Here is a 20,650-nt window from a genome sequence, read left to right as displayed (position 1 = left end):
CAGACTGAGAAGGGAACTCTTGTGTGAAGATCTGTCTCTGAATTAGGCAGGATTATTTAAGGTTCACACTTTTAGCTTCACGATACTGACAGAAGCATCAAGGTTGTTGGAAGCCTGATAGGTATTTCTGTGTTTGGACAAGTTCATAAAAGGAGCGTTGGTGGATTATGTGCTTTCTCCTGGTTAGGATATGGGAGTGAGACTTCATCTCCTTTTTTATTTATTTCTGAAAACCTTCTTTCCTGAGGACATATTTCAGTTCCCTTTTGTACTCATGAGGCTGTTTTCTAGCGATGGAGTATCTAATTCTTCATAGTCACATACTGCCACCCCATCTGACAGCTACTGCCTGTGACCTTTACAAGCCACAGATAACATATAAACCAAAGTTACAAATGCAACAGCCATCACCACCGGCAAACACACTTTTAAGTGGGATGGATCTTGCAGAAGCTAAATAGTCCTTCAAGATGTGGTGGTTGAATTTCCTTCAGTGTCTATATATAGATGCTATTTTAGGCTGGTATCCATGTTCAGCTCACAGGAGAGTGCTCTACTGGTGAGGAAGCACCGTAAGATGAATTGACAATCATAAGGGTTTGCTAAGCTGCTCCAACTCAGAGTTACTGTAAATTGTGTGCATGGTGTGTCCATTTCTTATGATCGAAGTTATTGAGAACCAGGATGATGCATTGGCAGCCACAGTGGATAGCGCACTTTGGGCCCTTTTCCTTGCCAGAAAGTGGATTGTATTTGGATACCTGTTTATCCTCTTCCCAAACCTCCTAATCTTCTACAGAGCCTCTCTCTCTTATTCTTGCATGTAAGAGGGTTCTTTATGTGTGTGTTGGTAGGCTCACGTTCTTCAGAATACTCCTTGGGGCGTTTTCCAGGAACCAATCCCAATAGTCCTCTATGTAAAGGCTGCAAAAGTAGGTAGCAGGTTTCTGTTAGAGAAGTCAATGAAATCACCAAGCTAGAGCCTGTTCTGAGTTTTTCACTCTATTTAAGCTGTGCTGTGGGTCTGCTGGGAAATCTCTCTTCTGACTGTCACCTGGAGTTTGTGCCAAACCCTCACTGCAGAGATAGTCTGTTACACCCAGTTGATAAAATAGTGGTAGTGTTTGAAGGACTCTGAAGCTTAGTACAGGTGTCTTTCTGTAAGCTACTACCAGGAGTCTTCTGGTCTCTGGAAGCTGTTCAAAAAGGGGAAAAAACTCCAGGCTGCTCAAAAGAAGAAAAGATATTTCTTAGCACAAGCTGGTCTTTGACAACATACAGCTCAGGTATAAGTTTGTCTGTTGTTCATCTATTGTTCTTCAGAGTTGTTCTAACAACAAATGGTTGAGAATTAAAATGGCAGTGAATGCATTCTGCCTTTAATGTTAATTAATAGAGCATGGGGAAAGGGAGAGTATGAATACAACTTCTAAAAGTACTCTTAGTATGTCTTTACATTGGAAGAAAAATTATTTTTTTTTTTAATCTGCCAGTGCTCAGATGAGTAATGAAGTGGACTCCTGAAGGTAGGAATTCAGGTGCATTATGAAATAGGATATTGATGGCTTCTGATAGAGTGAAATCTCCCTTCACAAATTATATACTGGCCATGGGTAGCTTTTATCTTGCATCTGTCAAGTAGCTTGAGATGTTTGTGCATCTTCTATTATGAATATGTTTTAATGAATATTTCCTTCTTTTATGATTGTTTTCAGCATCTAGTAAATCTTTTTGCTCGCTTGGCCACTGACAACATCGGGTACATAGACTGGGATCCTTATGTACCAAAGGTAATATTTCTCATTTTATGAAATTGTTGTCTATTTTGAGACAAGTCTTCAGTGTTACTATGCTAAGAAAAAATCATATTTTGTGTATGGATCTTACACTGCCATGGCCCAATTTTTCAAATTAGGTGTATTCATTTGAAGACCTAAGTTTAACTTCAAAAATGTGAGCCATCCTTTTCTAACAGGCAGCACTGGAAGTTGTTACTGTCATCACCGGACTCCAAAACGAAGCAACAACACACTGAAGTAAATAAGTGCTCTCTGATTGTATAACTAATCCCATGTTCTTGTGGAAGTGGCTCTTAATGATATTCTTTAGATAAATAGTATATATAAGCCTTTGAATCTTTCAGCTTACGAACTTTTTTACAGATGTTTGTGGCAGTTATATTGTTTAAAAAAAACACCAAACATCTTTTGATTAGAAAATTAATTTATGCCAGTATTTTTTTTCCAGATATTTACCAGAATTTTGAGGAGTTTAAATCTTCCAGTGGGAAGCAATCAAGTTGTTGTTCCGAGATTTTTAACAAATGCTTATGATGTAGGACATGCGGTAATGTGGATCACTGCCATGATGGTTAGTATTTCATAAAGTGAAACAAAACCTAATGCAAAGCTTTAAGCAAGTATGTATTTAATATTTGTTCTGTTTGGCTCACTGTAGAAGCATGGTTTTAGGCTATCTTTTGCTGAAGTTTTGTGTTAAACTACATTGTTTCACTGTCAGTTTGGAATGTAGGTGAAAAGGTTTATTTCCCAGCTGCTGTCTGTGGCATTCTGGAAAGGAGTAGCCAGCTGTAAGTGCCACTGTGGATACGCACTTGGGACCTGCTGAACAATTGAATCCCTCTTTTAGGGTGAACCTCGTCAGATTAAATGGAGAAAGCTTGCTGAGGGTGGGGAAGGGAGGGAATTTGCAGGTGTGATTTGATGCTTTGAGGTACTGCTGTGTTTAGTGAGTATGCTCACTTGTACCTTGTACTGCTGTGTTACATGTTCATTTTAACTTATTCCGTGTAATAAAATTCTCTTATTTTTTTTTATTATTTTTTATTTTACAGGGTGGACCAAGTAAACTAGTGCAGAAGCACTTGTCTGGATTGTTCAATAGCATTGCATCTTTTTACCATCCTTCAAATAATGGGCGCTGGCTGGTGAGGTTTTTTGCATGTCAAGAGAATAACTTTGGCTGTCGTTTCAATGGTCAAACCTGTCAAATCAAACTTTGATAGATGCCCTGTGTGCTCCAACAGCCAGATTGTCTGATTGCTGTATAATGTTTTGAGGCTTTAATTTTCAAGATACATGATTGTACTGTCATTCAAATCATACTTTCATTCCGCAGTTTTGACCACAGCTAATAGGAGTATTCTTCAAACATCTAACACAAGTGCAGTTTAGAAGTCCAAAACTAGGTATCCAATTCCTATATAGCTAGGAAAAAGGAGTCAGCACTTCAAAGGAGGGTGATACACCACCTCAGTATTCCTTGTGTAACTTGGCTTTTGTATTACTGACCTACTGTCTCCGAGTTAGCGAAATCTAGCTTTGAGTATACCGAAGCCAAAAAGATTTTTTAATGCGTATCTGGTTTGATGAAGCATAACTTTTTGATGGTGTAGCTTGGAGTCTTCTGCTAGAGAATGTAAGAATCTCCCTGTGATAGCTGGTGGAAAGTACAGATTAAAATAGCATGACTGGTTAAAGCAGTGCCAAAGGAGGTGACTTGTTCTAGAATAGGATATTTGTTTATCTGTGAATGTGCAGAGAATGCTCTCGAAGATGTCTTTAATTACTGCGAAGTAATCTTAATTCTTGACTATATCCTTTGTATGTTTTGTTTTCATGGTGGTTTGTTGTTTTTTTTTAATCTTAAGGTTTAGTGCTGGCAGCATAATTGCTATTTTGGTAACCGAAGTTTAATGACAATTTGTAAACATCTTCTGAATTTTCTTTTATTGCAGTTGTGTAATTTCAAGTTACTGGCTTATTAGTTGTCTATTGTACGCTTAGCGACTCATATTCTGCTACTGCCAATTAACTGAATAGCATTTCTTGTATTCAACAGAACAAACTGATGAAACTCCTTCAGAGGTTACCCAGTGGTGTTGTCAGAAGGCTGCATCGTGAGCGCTACAAGAAAACGACATGGTTAACTCCTGTGCCTGATAGTCATAAACTTACTGATCAAGATGTTACAGACTTTGTAGAATGCATTATTCAACCTGTTCTTCTGGCTATGTTTAGTAAAACTGGAAGCCTGGAGGCTGCCCAAGCTCTGCAGAACCTTGCACTGATGCGTCCTGAATTAGTAATTCCACCTGTACTTGAGAAGTAAGTTCTGCAGAAACATTGCAACTTCCCTGTTCCCAACAAATAAGTAGCAAAGCAGTCATATTAATTGATAAACAATTTCCTTGCTGCAAACAAGTGCTTGCAGTGGGAGGGGCTGCTAATACATGCTCCCCCTGAGTCAAGACAGGGAGTGAGGGAGGACTTAGGTTTTTATTTGGTTTGGTTTGTTTTTTTTAAACATCTGGCAAATAGAATAGTTCTGGAAGCTGTTCATAGCTTGTGCAAGATAGAGTAGTCCTCAGGTCGTTTGCATTTCTGTTAGCATTTTGTATAAGATAGTGGGTGGAACAGTTGAAAAAGCAACTTTGAGGCACCTTGTACTTTTCCACTAGGTTTCAATTGAGCCAGATATAAATGATGGCACTGTGGGTTTATGTAGTAATAAGCATAAATGTTGTATTTCTGTTTTGTGTCTGAGTATGTTACAGTTACAGATTGTTTAAAATCACTGTCATTGCTTCTGACTTCATAAGCGAATCACTGAAGTATGTGCTATTGTAAAATACTTAGTCTGTACTATTACTAATGCCTTGGTGCCTAAAATTCCAAAAGAAAAATGTAACTCCTTCCTGCCCCAATGAAAAGCTTTCTTCCTTGCCCCTATCCATGTTCCTCCTCCTATGCAGACTTTTGTACTTGAACAACTCGTATTGTAAAAATAGTGAAGTGAGTTTGTCTTGAAGAGCCCTTCCTGAATTCCATACCTTACTGACTCAAGTGTTTGTAAAAACTTCATAAACCTGCTCTTATATAAAAACATTTCAAGCATAACAGTTGTAAGAAGGACAGCAACACAGGCCTATATTGGGTATGACTGCTTTTTCTGTTTTGAGAGCAGACTGAATGTCTGCTCTGCTCTGTAGTTCAAGCTATCACTGGTCTGTTTGCCTTGGCTGCAGTTCTGAATTCATTTTGTTCAGTAGATGTAGATAGATCCTTTGTGCTTTGGATGACGTAGAGCAGGGGTAGCACTATGACTCTTGCTTGAGCTGTAGGTTGTGGATTACAGCAGGAACTGTTAGCGGTTTGGTAAAAGTACTTAGTGTAAGAAAAGTGTTTCAAAATTACGGTAACTTAGGGGTTTTTATTAAAGAGGTATGGACTTTAATGCAACATCAAGTACTGTATCCCTTCTCTATTTAGAGGCAGTCAAGGCAAGATCTCACACTTGCCACAAGAACCTTACACTTTGAAGTATACAGCTAGCTTTTGCTTAAAGCTCAAACATGAAAATCATCATAGCTTTGAACGTAGGAGCCCATGTAGCTGTTAATTCCTGTGCTGCAACTGCTAACAAATTATTTAATCCTGAATTTGTTGTAAATAGGACTGACAAAATGAACATTTTCTAATAGAGCAGTGTTAATAAGCTCATTGGAAAAAGATGAGAAAAAACTGTTGGAACCATTTATTAGCTTGAATTTTTCTTGCAGAAATTGTGTAGCCTTACTGTAGAAAATAACACATACAATCCACTTTTCATTGAAGACTTTAGAAACATTATTGTTCCTAATATGACTGCTTTTAAACTTTATAGAACGTATCCTGCACTTGAGACATTGACAGAACCTCATCAGCTCACAGCTACTTTAAGCTGTGTAATTGGAGTAGCTCGTAGTCTGGTGTCTGGGGGCAAGTGGTTTCCTGAAGGTCCAACACACATGCTACCTCTACTGATGAGAGCATTGCCTGGAGTGGATCCAAATGACTTCAGTAAATGTATGGTGAGTATATAAATCTTACCTTTTTTTTAGAAGATAGTTAGCCAACTAGTTCACTCTGATAGCTTTTTTTTACATTTGTATGACAGTGAGTAACTCATCTTTCCAGCAGTTCTTAGCCTGGTTTTGTTCCTGCACAATTTTAGTTGTAAAAAATTAATATTACAAGCCTCTAACTTACGATAGTGCTTTTGGCTTATTCGACAATGCAAAGTGAATCTTTTAACACCAAATTGTGATACTCACTTTACTTGACTTTTTGGGCAGCTCTAAATAAACAAGATAAAATAGATGTTCCAAAGCTCCCAGCAGATATTCCTAGTTTTTTAAGATGAGTAGGAAGACCTTTATCACTAGGTTTTTGTTAAATTAGGTCCTAAAAGCCCACATCTTCTGGAATTCATATTAATTATCTATTCAAACAATGTAAACATTATAGGGTTTTTGAAACTTTAAAGTTCAGCCCAAAATCAGTGTTACTTTACTTAGAAAATGGAGGCATGTTTGCAGTGCTGACTATGAAGTTTTATATATGAAATCAGAAATAACTATTGAATCTTTGCAGTGGAAGAATTAGGCTCTGGAATTTTTTTAATGTAATGATTTGCTTTAGCTCCCATACCTTAATTGCAAAAACTTTTTAATTTGTAGAATACAGTAACACTTACTAAAGAGCTGTTTGCAACTCTCAACAGATTACATTCCAGTTCATTGCAACATTTTCTACTTTGGTGCCTTTAGTAGATTGTTCATCTGTATTGCAAGAACGAGATGATCTTTCAGAGGTAAGAGTGCTTTGCAGTTATAAAAACAAAATTAGCCTAGGTTTGAGTTTAATTTCTAACAACGTAGTAATTTCTTCAGAACTGTAACAGATTTGCTGCTGTCTCTCGTGTGCGTAACTGTGTTAAAGAAAAATGCAACAAAAACCTCGAAGATGTGGCTCATGTTTGCTTCTGGTCAGTGTTGTAGCACTGACATCAGCGTGCAAATTGGCCACGTATTCTTACAATTGCTTCTCAGTCATAGATTGTCACATAAATATTTTTTTAAATTGAAACACTAATATTTTTATGTCAAAACTTAGCTGCACAAGGCCCTGTGTAGTGTGATTTGATTCTGAGCTTGCCCTGCTTTGAGTAGGAGGTTGGATTACATGATCTCCAGCAGTCCCTTGCCATCTAAATTTTTCTGAGTCTAATAAAATAGCAGCTTTGTTACCATTAAATTTTTGAAACTTCCTGTCACCATAAAACATTAAGGTAACAATAAAGAAAAAAATAAAGCAGATGATGTATATACATCAGTTCTAGTTCAAAACTCGTCTGTCTTAGAATGAGTTAAGAGGTAACTTAACTGATTGGGGGACTCTGGAAAGAGTTTGGTCTCCTCTTGAAAACTTCATAGGTGTTTAAAAAAACCCAAACAAACAAACCCAAAACCCCCCCAGCTGTTTGTAGTTATTTTTGAAAAAACTAATGTTCTTTTTCACTTTTCAGGGCTGTTTTCCTCCTGTGGGAAATAATTTCAAAATGCTTGCTCTTCTTTAAAGTGTTCCTGCAGTCATGCTTGTCTTTTCTGATTAAGATTCTACTGTTTTCTCTTCAGATGCTTATTAATCTCTTCCAATCAAGAGATAGTATTGTCATAAGACAGCGAGCCCTCAGCTCCCTTTTCTCCTTTGCTGCGCCTTTGTTATTAGACACAGTCAGCCCACCTGTTTGCTGCTTTGGAGGGCTGTTTGCAGACATCTCGAATTCTAGATCTCCTTGCACTCCTTTTCTCTGGCATTGTTCTGAGAAAAAAATACAGGAGAGACTGGGAAATAGCTTTTGTTTCTACTCATCACTAGATTTTTGCTTCTGCTTTTAATACAGGAGTTCAGGCACAAATAGTGAAGCTATGTCTGACATACTACAAATGAGGCAGCAGCAGTGTCCATGACGGTAGTTGCAACTGCTGTGTAAAATGTCTTGTCTGCTGCTAGAGGACTCTTCTTGTAGCTCAGAGAACAGCTAGTAGCTACAGATGGCACAGATTCTGAATGCTCAGCTACTGGAAGATTAATTTCGTTGTCCCTGAGCTGCAGCACTCAAAAACTCAGAGCAGTTTGTACGCTGAATGTTTAATGTAAATATGTCAGCAGAGCCAAGTCTGTCACCATAGCTGGCACCCACTGACCCTCTGCTGGAAAGCTGGATCAGTAGTAAGAGCAAAGGTTGTATCCGTAGAGGCAGACCCGATTTCACCCTGAGAGGTTATTTGGCTAGAGATCAAGGCGAGGAAATTGGACAGGACAGTGTAAAGAAAATTTAATAATTGTTTCATGTAGTGTACTTGAGACTGTACAGACTTCAATGCGAAAATGTGCTGTAGCCTATATCGCTTAAAAATTGGAAGTGTTTTTGAAGTAGTTAATACAGAAAATAAAATTTATCTTATGTTTCATTAAGAAAAGCCAACCTTTTGTGCTTCTTTTGCATTGGAAAACTGTAGGTGGAAAGAGAATTGTGCTCTGCAACTGCTGAATTTGAGGATTTTGTACTGCAGTTTATGGATAGGTAAGTAAGCTAAGGATAGCTGAAAGCTTGGGAGCAGCTTTATAAAACTTGCAAGTTCTGCTTACTAATATTTCACTCGTTGTATTTGTGTAGATGTTTTGGACTTATAGAGAGCAGCACACTAGAACAAACCAGAGAAGAGACTGAAACTGAGAAAATGACTCATCTAGAGAGTCTAGTGGAATTAGGTCTCTCTTCTACTTTCAGTACAATCCTTACTCAGTGTTCAAAGGATATATTTAAGGTATGTAGAGCATTGGCTTTTCATGTCTTTGAGAGGCTTAATTTTCTGTTTTGAGTTACTGGTACGTTCATATTCTTCCTTCCTTCACTGCCCTGTTACAAACTTTCACTTTTAAGCAAGGAAGAGGAGGGGGCGAATTTTAGGACTTCATGACAGGGTTTTTTTTTATGATTTCATATACATCAGTACCGAGCTCTCAGGTTCTTGGTGCTCTCTTGCCAACTGATGATAAATGTTAGGAGAAATCATTTTAACAGTGTATTTTATCACTTTATGATTTAGACTGTGGGTTTGATGGCAATGTTAACCCAATTCCCTGCTTTCCTTTTCTCTCCCTCTCTCTACCACTTCTTCAGCTGGGCAAAAGAGCCATGTGGCTAATGGGATCAGGAAAATTACCTGGATTAAAATAAACTCTGAAGGATGGGGATTGAGAATCCATGTTGTTACGTGGACAGATTCTTTCCTTGCACGTTGGGTTAACACATTTTATTCTGTTTACATTACATTATGTATATATCTGGAGGTGCTAGGTTTTATACATTTTGAGCCATTACGTTGGACATTTTGGTATGACCTTGTCTGGAATCTTTTGGTTATTGTAAGTCTTAACTTAATTCTTTGTTTATATTTTGTTTATACTTTGTCTAAGTATTTACTTTGTATTTTTCCTGGTGTTTCATTATTAAAGTAATCATATGTAACCTACGCTGTATGTAATTCAGCTTGCCTTGCAAGTTACTGGATGGTAATAAGCTGCTTTAAAACACTTAAATGGTTGATAAGTTAATTCCCTATTTATTCATTAGCTAAGGGGTGTCTTAGCTTTACTTTGTATGTGAAATAGCATAGTTTTCCTTTCAGAGGACTGTTGGCTTACTCAGGGAAAACTGTTCTGTGTAGTTCCTCAGGAGCACCACAAGCTTTCATTAGTCAACAAGATTTATCTGACTTTCTTCCCAAAGCCAACATTTGAGAAGTGTCTCCAGTCTCCAGCTGAAGGCGGTGTCTCATTGTGCCACCAGTTAAAGCATTCAGTGTGTTTTGTTTATAAACTCTTGGGAGGAGGAGGGGAACATAGACCTTCCTGTAACTGAATTATTTTAGTGATAGTCGATGCTGTCATGTATTTTCCTGTTACAATGTGTTGCTGTAACGGAGTGGTGCAGTAAGAAAGAAGAAAAAAAAGTGAAAAATCTGTAAACAAATTATTTTGACAAACCGTGTGTCATTGCGACTTCAGTAGCAGCCTTTATTCTGGTGAAGGCAGTAGTTGTACAATTAGACATAGGTTGCATAAATTGCAAGTCGTGTGTAATGATCTCATTTAGGACTTTTTTCCTAAGCAGTTCCTATTCACATAAGTTTTTAATCCTCCTATTCTATAGCATTGTCAGCTTTTTAAACTGTGATGGTAGTTACATTTTAGTCAGCTTTAGGCATTCTACAGGTCAGTTTTCCCTGTCTCTCTCTTCTGATTTTTTTTTTTTTTTTAATGTGAATCACAGTTGCAGTCTTCTGTTTTAAAAGAATACCATATTATGTACAGATGCTGCCTTCTGTATAAATCAAACAATTTATGATACCTAGTTTTCTTTTTTTTAAAAAAAGTAACCTCTGTCTTTTTGTACTCATTTTTAGGTTGCCTTGGAGAAGGTTTTTAACTTTGCTGTTTCAAATATATTTGAGACTAGAGTTGCTGGTCGAATGGTTGCCGATATGTGCCGAGCTGCAGTAAAAGTGAGAGAAAATGCTCTGACTTCACTTGATCTTTAGTTTAAAAAAGAAAAAAAGCCAATACTACTACTTTTTCTTCTGCACAATCTTTAATTTTTCATGTAAATACAGGTGGTTCTTAATATTATGTCCTCTTAAAATTGGATGGTTGCATATAGTGATCCTTCAAGAGGTTGATTCACAAAGTATTTTTCTTGCATTTATTTTAAATTTGGGTTTTGAGTGTCCAAAAATCATGATGTCAGGTTGACTGTAGAGATGAAATACAATCCTTCTCTCTTTTTCAATAACGTTGTATAGAAGAGTATTAAAATTTTTGAAATTGGTTTATTTATGATGCTGTTTCCAGTGCCGCCCTGAGGAATCCTTGAAGCTATTTGTACCGCATTGCTGCAATGTTATAACTCACCTCACAGTCAGTAAGTTTGTAAGATTTCTAGTGTTACTTGCTTTGTTTTGGGTTGACTTTTGCTAAACATGAAAATAATATTTAAAACTTGTGTGTGTTTTCCACAACTTCATTTCAGCAATGGAAAATTAATTCTGTCCATTATTTAATCTAAAAAAACCCCGAACCAAACCAACAACTGTTTATGTGTAATTTCAAGGCAGAAATCTATCAAGCTACAGGAGCATGCCTCTTTTAAAATGTGGGGATTTAAAATGTTTGCAGACACTCGTCAATTTCATGAAAAGCATTCAAGATGTTCAATTGGCTAAAGTAACTTCCAGCTGGACGTGGATGCAGTGTGATTGGAAGGTTGCAATGGAAGAGTTGAGAATAAACTTCTGGGGTGCAGGCATCAGGTTTATGATTTAGCTTGTTTGGAAGACTTGACTGCAGTATTGTTACAGCAGTGCTTATCACTTGTTCCTCTAGATGATGATGTATTACATGATGAAGAACTAGATAAGGAGCTACTTTGGAATCTCCAGCTTTTGTCAGAGGTATTGCAAAGAATGTTGTTCCGGTGCATGTATGTCCTTTAATTCTGTTTAATGCCCCTGAAAGATGAAGAAAACAAACTTCTGCTTTTAAAACAAAGTAAATGTTGTATGAATGACACTGCATAACTTTTTTTTTTCTCGTCTAAATTTAAATGGGACCTAAGTGGCTGCTGTTTGAAGAAAATTAACATACAGTGTGTATGTGGCATAAAATTAAAGCATTTAGTACAATTAGAGATAAGAGAAAGAAAAGGGATCAGTGCAGGGAAAAACATAAGATGCTTTTGGTAAAGATAAATCTTTTAAAATTAATATAAATATTGCTAGAAAGTTTTGAACGGGGTCGAGAAGCAATGTATACCACAGTTTTTAGTGTTTCTTAAACTTTTCCTGCGGTAGTAGTAGTTCACGTGCACATTCAGTCTTCAGTTTTAATTCCATGTGACATACAGGATGAAACTTGGTACAGGATCAACTGAGCAGTGTAATCCTCTCTTTAGTCCTCTAGAACAAAATCAGTTATGTTTACTTTCGAAATGTTTGTCTTTTCCTATTAGATCACTCGAGTGGATGGAAAGAAGTTGCTACTGTACAGGGAGCAGCTTGGGAAGATACTGCAGCGAACCCTACATTTAACCTGTAAGCAGGGTTACATTCTGTCTTGTAACCTACTGCACCATCTTCTTCGTTCTGCTACACTTATCTACCCCACAGAGTACTGCAGTGTGCCAGGTGGCTTTGACAAGCCTCTTTCTGAATACTTTCCTATCAAGGCAAGGATTTTCATTTATTTAGGATTAGAGGATTTTACTTTCTTTTTTAAAAAACAATCATACACTATATTATTTGGTTTTATTTGGAGATTTTTGAACGTAGGTAGCAGCAATGGAAAGTGTAATTAAAAGATGCTTTAGGCTTTGAAACATACAGCAAATTGCAAGTTAACGTAAAGTTATATTGATAATAAACAATGAATACTGACTGTTGTTTTGAGTAGTTTTGTAGCATGACATATTAGTTTCATGATGTGTGTTTTAGAATGAATGCATGACTACAGTAAGATAATACAAAGCAAAGGTGCCTGCTCATGTTTCTTTATCTTGTAATAGATGATGCATTTAATTGAGACCCAGCTATCATGAATTATGGTGGTATAAACAGTTAAGTTTGGAGTTTAGCAGGAGAATTTTGCTCTTCACTTTACTTAAATATCCAGTCATAGGAAGCATTATTGCACTGGGACAAACTTAGTCTTTCATCTGCTTTTGTGGATAAGAGCTGCAGCCTTTCCTTGTTGCTCTTCATATAAATATGGTTATCAAATATAACAAGTTATGGTGACTGTGTGGAAATAAGAGTACATCAGTGCAAAAAACTGCAAGGAAGGAGATACGGTGTTTTACAGTAGGCAGAATGGCAAATGAACAATGGTTCTGCACTGAGCTTGAGATAAAATGGAAGTGGAAGTGGCGGTATTAAAAATTACTGAAACTGTCAAAAGTAATGTTAGCCTGCTGTTAAGACTTTGAGGTCATTTTATCAGTATTACAGATGAACACTGCAGCAGTTTTCAGCTGGCCTATTTGAATATAAAGTTGCATTTTGCTGAAAAGTGCTTTTACATAACTTTACAATTACAGATAATCTAATGCTTGTTACTAAAAGCTAGTACAGTTTGCTAAACTGATGGGAAGATACAGTTGGACCAGATACTAATTTAAAACCAAACAAAAAAATCTTAATTAAATGCCCCAACACAAAAATAGATTTATTAAATTCCTCCTCTGAAATTGAAAAAAAATCACAATTAATTTGCTATTCCATACCTCAATGACTACTACAGAAAGTCTATATTATATCAGCTCTTAACTGATATTAACAGCTTGAGTTTGTCACTTACATACTTCCTGCGTTGTCCCAGTGTAAAACTGCTGTCACTTTCTTAAGTAATATTCATGGAGGACTAGCCTGGTCTTCCAAGGAAGATATGTTATAGCAGGCTACATTAAGTAAGTGTATTACTGTAGTTTTTTGTATTTTTTGTCAGTCAGATCAGTCCGGCATTTTCGGAACAGATGGTGAAGTTTTGAAATATTAAATTACCATGTAAAATTGGACAAAGACAGGAAATGGAAAGTAAAGACTGGAAGGCCTGTCTATTAATTAATATACTCCTAAGCTTGGACTGAGTATGAATTAGTTATAAATGCTGACTGTTCTCTTCCAAGTACTCAACTGGTTAATTCTATAGCAAGTCTGAGCTCTTAGTAAGCCAAAATATAAAAAGTTGTCTTTGTTATGAGATGACCTAGCATTATATGGAAAGTCCAACTTAAAATTTAGCTTTCCTTTATTACTTTTATTTTAAAAATAGAAAGTTTCCTGATTGTGGTTCAGGACTGAAAGTAAGTACTATTAAATGGGCTAGCTGCTTTGTTCTGTATAGGAGTATCAAAAGTCCGAGTTGTATGTAGTATTTCTGAATTTGTATACAACCAAAGGAATAATAAAGTTATATTTCAGTTAGACCAGTACAGTCCTCTTCCTTTTAGTCCTTTCAGGTATGTGTTATTTTACAGGTACACGTAGACGTTAGAGTAGGTTTGGGATTTCTGTTTGGGTTTATTGTGTTCTTGGGATTTTTTTCCCCCAGAATTGTCAGCGTAATTGCTTTACAGCAGTAGCTAGTTCAAGTTCATGTGTTAGGGGTTTTTTAGTAATATTAAATGCTGTTGGTTTTTTTTTAAAAAAATACTGTCTTCATGTTTTGATTAATAATAAGTGTCTTTATTTACTATAGGACTGGGGTAAACCAGGTGACCTGTGGAACTTGGACATCCAATGGCATGTTCCTTCATCTGAGGAAATAAACTTTGCTTTTTATTTGCTGGATACTTTTCTTCAGCCTGAACTCATCAAATTAGAGCAGTATGCAACTGGAAAACTAGAAATGTCCAGGTTAGTGATGATACGTAATATGGAGAAGGTGCATTTGTCCACTCACGTCTGTTTTATGCAGCTATTGCCAATCATACTGGCATTACAAAAAATGAGTAAAATACTATAATGTTACACTCTGTTTGGTATTACTCCAAGATTTCCATGATTTTTAACTCTTAAGAGTACATGTAGCTTGAAGGTATGTTTTATAAAATGGATGACGTTATTTTGAACAGAAACGCTGTTTAAAATACGAGTAAATGTTAAGCTGCTTTATGTTGGTAAAAAGGTATTTCTGTGCCACATTATTTTTTAATACATACCACAAATTATCTTTCCATTTAACTGTAGTCAGCAATAAAAAACCCTCTTCCTCTAGACTCCTTAACTTGTTATGTTGGCATAACCATTTTTGTTCCTGAGCTATGAAGTAGAATACAGAACTGATTTGGCTTGGAAATCTGCCTCTCTCCGTGTCCTTCCTATGAGTAAATGGAATCAGTACATAGTGTGTCCTTGGAAAAAGTGTCACGGTGTTGAAACTGAGGAGGTAATGCAGAGTCAGTGACGTAACAAATTGGAATGGAGGCAATACTGTTGCCCAATCTTGTTAAACTCTGTTAGTGTGAAACCGTGGCTTCATAAGGGTAGTTTCCTAAGCACAAGATAATAATGTGTACTACATGCTAAAGCATTTATAAGTATCAAATAGCTAAAGCTGTTTACAAGCATTAAATCTTGAACATTCTTACTCATGTTAAATCTTCACGTGCTTGAAGCTATATATACTTCAGTTGATGTTCATAGCATGTGACGTTATACCTCGTGCTGTGAAGTGCAACCCTACATGAGACAGGGCATGGTGTATCTGACTCCTAGATATTTTTCTGTCTGACCAAGTTCCCACTTCTTTTTCAATCTGAAAAAGACAATATGTGCTTGACAAATCAATGCCACAAAACTGCAATCAAAAAGTATACTTAGACTAAAAGAAGAAAGGATATGCTTTCTATTTAAGTCTTTTGTTTCTTTGTGTGTTTTTCTTCTGTTTGTGGTTTTTTTCTTTTGACACCTTGTATGTAAAGCTGTTAATTTGTAACAGAATTGGACTTTTATTTGGTCAAGGCTTCACTGAGCTACCTAACATAAATGGTGGTGATTTGGGAGAATACAGCCAAGTGCATGAATTGCAAATTAAATTGGAAGGCAAGATAGCAAAGCTGCCAGAGTAGAGAATACCATTAGTTGCTGAGGGAGTCACAGGTGTGAATAAATGGATACTAGATGAGCCTGCTTTTCCATTGAATTGCAGTATTCCTGGAGTTTAAATTCTTGTCAGTTTTTTTCCCTAGTATTCCACTGAGTAACAATTCAAAATCCAACTTTTATATATATATATATTTAAGAGATTCAGAGTAGGATTTTCTAACACAAAAGATAAAATGAAAAATTCTAACAGCCTTTGTTGAACACACGTATTTAGAGAATTGTTAAGTAATGCATGAGTACTAAGAGCTATTAAGTAACCTCTTAAGAGGGTTGAGAGGAATTGTTTTACAATCAGAGCTGCTTACCAGAAAGATGAGAACAAAGGGCGTAATTTGTAACTGTATAATAAAGCCTACTACTTTAGGTGAGATAGCTTTAAAAAAGATACCTTAATTCTCTGAACTAACATGGAAAAACATTGTTTGCATTGTTGCATTATAATTTATCTTCAGACTGTAAAATAGTCACTCATAAAGAAAGTATTCCCTCATGCTATTCCTGGTGGGAAGGACTTTTCTTGGCCTTGGGGTGAGTAGTTATTTCATTAGTTTTATCTGGGATTTAGATAAAATTCTCTAAAACTTTTTTTTTGGGTAAAGCTGATGTTCTGAGATGAGTATATCTCATTGCACTGAAGTTATCTTAACAGTTTCAGATTATAAAAATCTCCCAAGTTTTTCAGGAAACTAAGTTGAATGTCCAAGTTCTGTAATAGAATTAGGTTGGATCAGAGCAGCACAGCTTGATTTCTGTAGTGCTCCCTCTTGTGTTTAGAACTGATACAGCTAAAGAAAAAGGCTTCTGTAAAACTTAAAAGATATGCTTTATCATTTGTATATTTTCAAGCATTTAATGGATAAGTAATCAAGTTTTCTTCTTTGTTTAAGAGATGATGTGCAGCAATGTCTTGCTATAGTGCATAACTGCTTGATCGGTTCTGGGAACGTTCTGCCTCCTCTAAAAGGAGAAAGGGTGGCTCATCTGTAAGTAAAATTTATTTTTATATCACAAATGTTCTTGGCAATTCTATTACTTCATACTGGGTTTTATTGCTTTCTTATTACTGTTAGCACGCAGCTGCTTCTAGTGGCTGTTTTTAAGGAACTCTTAGACTAGTATAAAGGTACAGAAATTTGAAATAGTGATTTACAGAAACACTTGAGTACTTAAAATGTGAAAGAATATTAAGCGCTTTTTTCATGCAAGACTGAAAATGTTTAAGAAAGGTAAGTGCCACATTGCTGATGCTACTTTATGTGAAGGTAATGTAAGCTAGGCATTTACTCAAGTGTTTCCTCTGAAAGAAGCCTTGAAACCATAGTGCGCTGCCATCTTACTAATTTTCATGTCATCCTGAATGAGTAAAGTCATAAACATTCTGAACTTCACTTCTTGCCAGCTGTCTTCTCATAGTAAAATAGGAAATAAATCCTATTTGATTACTCAGACCCCTGTGAATAATGTTGCAACAGAACTTGGCTACTGGTGCCAGCATACAGCAGAACTCTATCAAAAATGCTTGAGTAAACTTCCATTTTGGAAGTAATAGGAACTTTCCATTGCATTACAGTAGTTCAGCTTCTAACAGACTATTTTTAATAGATGGGATTGCTGTTGAGCTTTGTCTTCTTTGAGAAAATATGTTGAAATAGTAGTGTTAGAGGCAATTAAGAGTTTGATCTCAGTATTCCTGTTGTTACTTATCATGTTTAAAATATGGAGGGCTTAAATTAAGCTTATGGCCAGTCTGTGTTTGGTGACTGTGAAGTTGTTCCTGAGATGTATCTTTTTTTTGCCCAAGCGCCAGCTATTAGAAGTGCAAAGGAGCGCTGATACAGTCTCAAACACATTACTTCAGGTGCCTAGCTTTTGTGACCTTCTTGTACAGTGGGAGAGGCTTCTCTTGAGTGTACATTAGAACATTTGTTAAGCTGGAGAGCTTTGTAGAGGCCATAGTTAGCTGTTGGCTATGTAAGAAATTCAGGGAAGTAATTTAGTTAGCAGAGGCAATGCAGGGCATTCAGGCTGATGATGACTATCTTGTAAAATAAGGACTTGAACACCTTTCAGGAGGCATTGACTGTTCCTGTAACAGCAGTGTGCTGCTGGGCTGTATTGCTAATGTGCTTCTGCGTTTTCCCAGCATTTCCTAATTCAGTCTGAATCCTGCCCTGGCATCTGTTAAGCAGCGACTGCTAAACACTTGCAATTCATACAGCTCATGGATTCAAGGAGAGTGTTTCTGGTGTTGATCCTTCAAAGGAGAAGGATTTTTTTTGTCCTTGGATGCCTTGACCTTCAAAATACAACGCTACCTTGGCCCAAAACTGTGTTTACACCGCCAAAAATTAAAAAAAATCTGTTTTAACTGTAGTGATGTATTAATCAAGGAAGAAACACCTGTGTAAGAGTAAGCAGTTTTGTACCCTTGTCTAGGCTGTCCGATTGTCAATAACTGAACCTCCATTTAGTAGAGGAAAGAACCTCACCACCTGTGAAGGAGAGGGAATCGCAGCTGCTGTTAGAACGTGTTAATGTTAACTGTTTCCAGGTTTGGTCTTGTTTTAGAATCATCTCTTTATTTTCAATCGCCTCTTTATTTTACCAGGCAAGGCCTGTAAATTCATAATGTACAGATTAGGATGCTGGCCTATAATTAACTTCTTAATTACTTGTATACTTTATTGAAGATTTGTTTTATTCTGTTAGTTATCTGTGCTGCCTTATTAAATATAGACAATTTACATGGGAACATGCTGAAATCAATTTGTTACTGAAGAAAACAAAATCAGACTTTTCTCCTATAGTCTGAATTTGGGAACTCAATAGTTCATTCTGCTAAATGTCTGCAGAACTTCAGAATCCACCATTATGTGGTTTTGGACAGACTTTACGCATGTTAATGAAACATTTTCTGCCTTTGTGAGCAGGTCTTGCATGCAAACATGTTTACATAAAGGCTTTTTAAAAACACAGTTAAGGCAATTCATCTTTTCAGTGACTTTACACAGGACTCTGGAATTTGCCTACTGAAGTTGAATGAATTTTTTTTGAGTAAACTTTAGTTCTTACTCTGTGTGATCTGAATTATGGCAAGTGGAACGTGGATTTTAAATGGAGACAGTCTGAAGGAGGCAGAGTGCATTTGTGTGCAGTGGATGGTACTTTGGCCTAGTAAGATGGACTAAATACTGAAGGAGATCCTGTTGCACTTAATATAAAATAAATGTTAGATCCCTGTCAGTTTATTCAACTTACTTTGCAAGAAGAGCTATAAAGTCAGTATCAAGTTAGCATTTTGAGAGATGGTGCTGAGTTTATCCGTCCAGGACAGATGGTGTTCATTTTAGTGATGCTTCTTATGAAATTTATATTTTGTTTTAATGGGTGTGTTAGCAAGGGTCACGGAAGGGAATTGTACCAAGAAGGAAGATGTCCTCTCTGTGCTGCCTTACTCCCTCCTCTTCCTTCCCCAAGAAATAAGTGGAATATTTGTAATGACGGAGATATCTTTCTTTTGATTTAAAAAGCAGTGTGAAACAACTTCCTGTGAATGCTGTTTTCTGTCCATATGTTCATAAAATTACATCCAGTTTTGAATGTAGGAGGTGTCTTTTGATGAACTTGCCATTAAAACAGAAAAAAAGTTTGATTTTAATTGTTAGTGTATTGCGAGTTTCTGGGGGTTACTTTGTAAGATCACAGTTTACGTTCCCAAGCCTGTTACATACAGTGAGAATGCACATAACGGACTCTGATTTTAAACAGAAGGACTCTTACTGAAAGTAACTAATCCAGTTACCCAGAACACCTTTACTTTTTAAGTCCTATGTATTCACGGTTAGTAGTTATGACTAGTGGTGATGATATTCACTGTTGTAAAGTAGCAGTATAGGAATATTTTTGAATGCAGGTATTTGATACATGTAGATTTTTTTTTTTTAATTTAAATATGCTTTAAAACAAACTAGCACATGATATTTCTTGTCAGATACCTCCTACACCACTTAACTCCAATGAACCATAGCTGATCATATGCCATGGTAGTACAGCTTTGTGCTGAATGTAAAGTAGAGCTGAGTAGGTGTAACAGCTACATTTCCCTTTATCTTGATGGTTAAGGATACCTGAAGATTCTTGCCAAGACAGACAGATGATATTTGTTCCTTCATAATCCTTGAGCGTGCTCACTGAATGAAAGTCACATAGATGGGGGGAGAGCTTGGAGCTGTGTAATTTGAACCTTGACAAAAGAAATATGTGGGTAGAACAAACTTTAAAACTTTGTGTGTAGCAGGATGATGAACTAGATAAGATGATTCAGTTAGTAGTGTGAACTTGATCTGCACACAGGCTGCTCCTGCTGCTAAGATGTTTTTTTCCCTGAACATATGGGGTTTATTTTTGTGTGTGATAACTGAAATCTACCCATATATTTGCAGACATTGTTTTGAGGGTCTCTTTACAATCTTTCTTGGGTGACAAGCAGGGGAAGGCAGTGGCAGGAATAAAGGAGGAAGGCTACTTTCTTCGTTAGGAGCAGGCTGTAATAGCACAAGACCACTGTACCTGATTTGGTCATTAATTGAAGTGACTCAGTCATTAACAGTAGCTAGTATGGAGCAAGATAACTTGACTGAGGGAGTAAGCGGGGGGGGGGGGGGGGGGGGGGGCAGGGATTGCTTTAGTAGTAGGGAAAACTAGTTATGAAAACTATGTATTGACTGTATATCATAGATGTGACAAGCTGGCCAAATATTTATTTCATTATTTCATTATTGGTTGTCATAACTGACCTGTTGCGTAAAATCCCCATGCATTAGATGCAAGGTTTGGGGGTTTTTTGATGGATGAATTTTAAATCACAGTATTTCCTAAATGTAGTAGTATTCTAGAAGGATGAGAATATAACTAAAGTTATGAGCACTGTTTTGGGAAAAGAAAATGAGTGTATCTGGATTAAAGTTCTTAACCTTTCTGCTTTAAAATGTAGTACTAATACATTTAATGTAGTAGTACTTTCAACCCTGGATTCTGTTTTGTTTGATTATAGACGATGGTGTGTTACAATTCGTCAACATC

At 36.6% G+C, this 20,650-nt stretch overlaps 1 protein-coding gene across 1 annotated transcript in view; it reads left to right on the top strand.

Moving 5' to 3' along the window:
• The window catches only part of PSME4 (proteasome activator subunit 4), a 69,154-nt gene that overhangs the window by 17,761 nt on the left and 30,743 nt on the right, over positions 1 to 20,650 (top strand). The window contains 14 exon segments of the mRNA XM_037405927.1: positions 1,716 to 1,790; positions 2,248 to 2,370; positions 2,855 to 2,947; positions 3,862 to 4,127; positions 5,686 to 5,872; positions 6,565 to 6,654; positions 8,366 to 8,430; positions 8,524 to 8,674; positions 10,316 to 10,414; positions 10,761 to 10,830; positions 11,292 to 11,359; positions 11,917 to 12,132; positions 14,160 to 14,317; positions 16,456 to 16,551. Of these exon segments, the coding sequence (XP_037261824.1) occupies positions 1,716 to 1,790; positions 2,248 to 2,370; positions 2,855 to 2,947; positions 3,862 to 4,127; positions 5,686 to 5,872; positions 6,565 to 6,654; positions 8,366 to 8,430; positions 8,524 to 8,674; positions 10,316 to 10,414; positions 10,761 to 10,830; positions 11,292 to 11,359; positions 11,917 to 12,132; positions 14,160 to 14,317; positions 16,456 to 16,551 (1,757 nt within the window).

This window comes from Falco rusticolus, chromosome 12 (genome assembly GCF_015220075.1).
Source record: "Falco rusticolus isolate bFalRus1 chromosome 12, bFalRus1.pri, whole genome shotgun sequence".
NCBI lineage: Eukaryota > Metazoa > Chordata > Aves > Falconiformes > Falconidae > Falco > Falco rusticolus.
The sequence above is the reverse complement of the archived record's forward strand: the minus strand, read 5'-3'. Positions and strand labels throughout refer to the sequence as shown.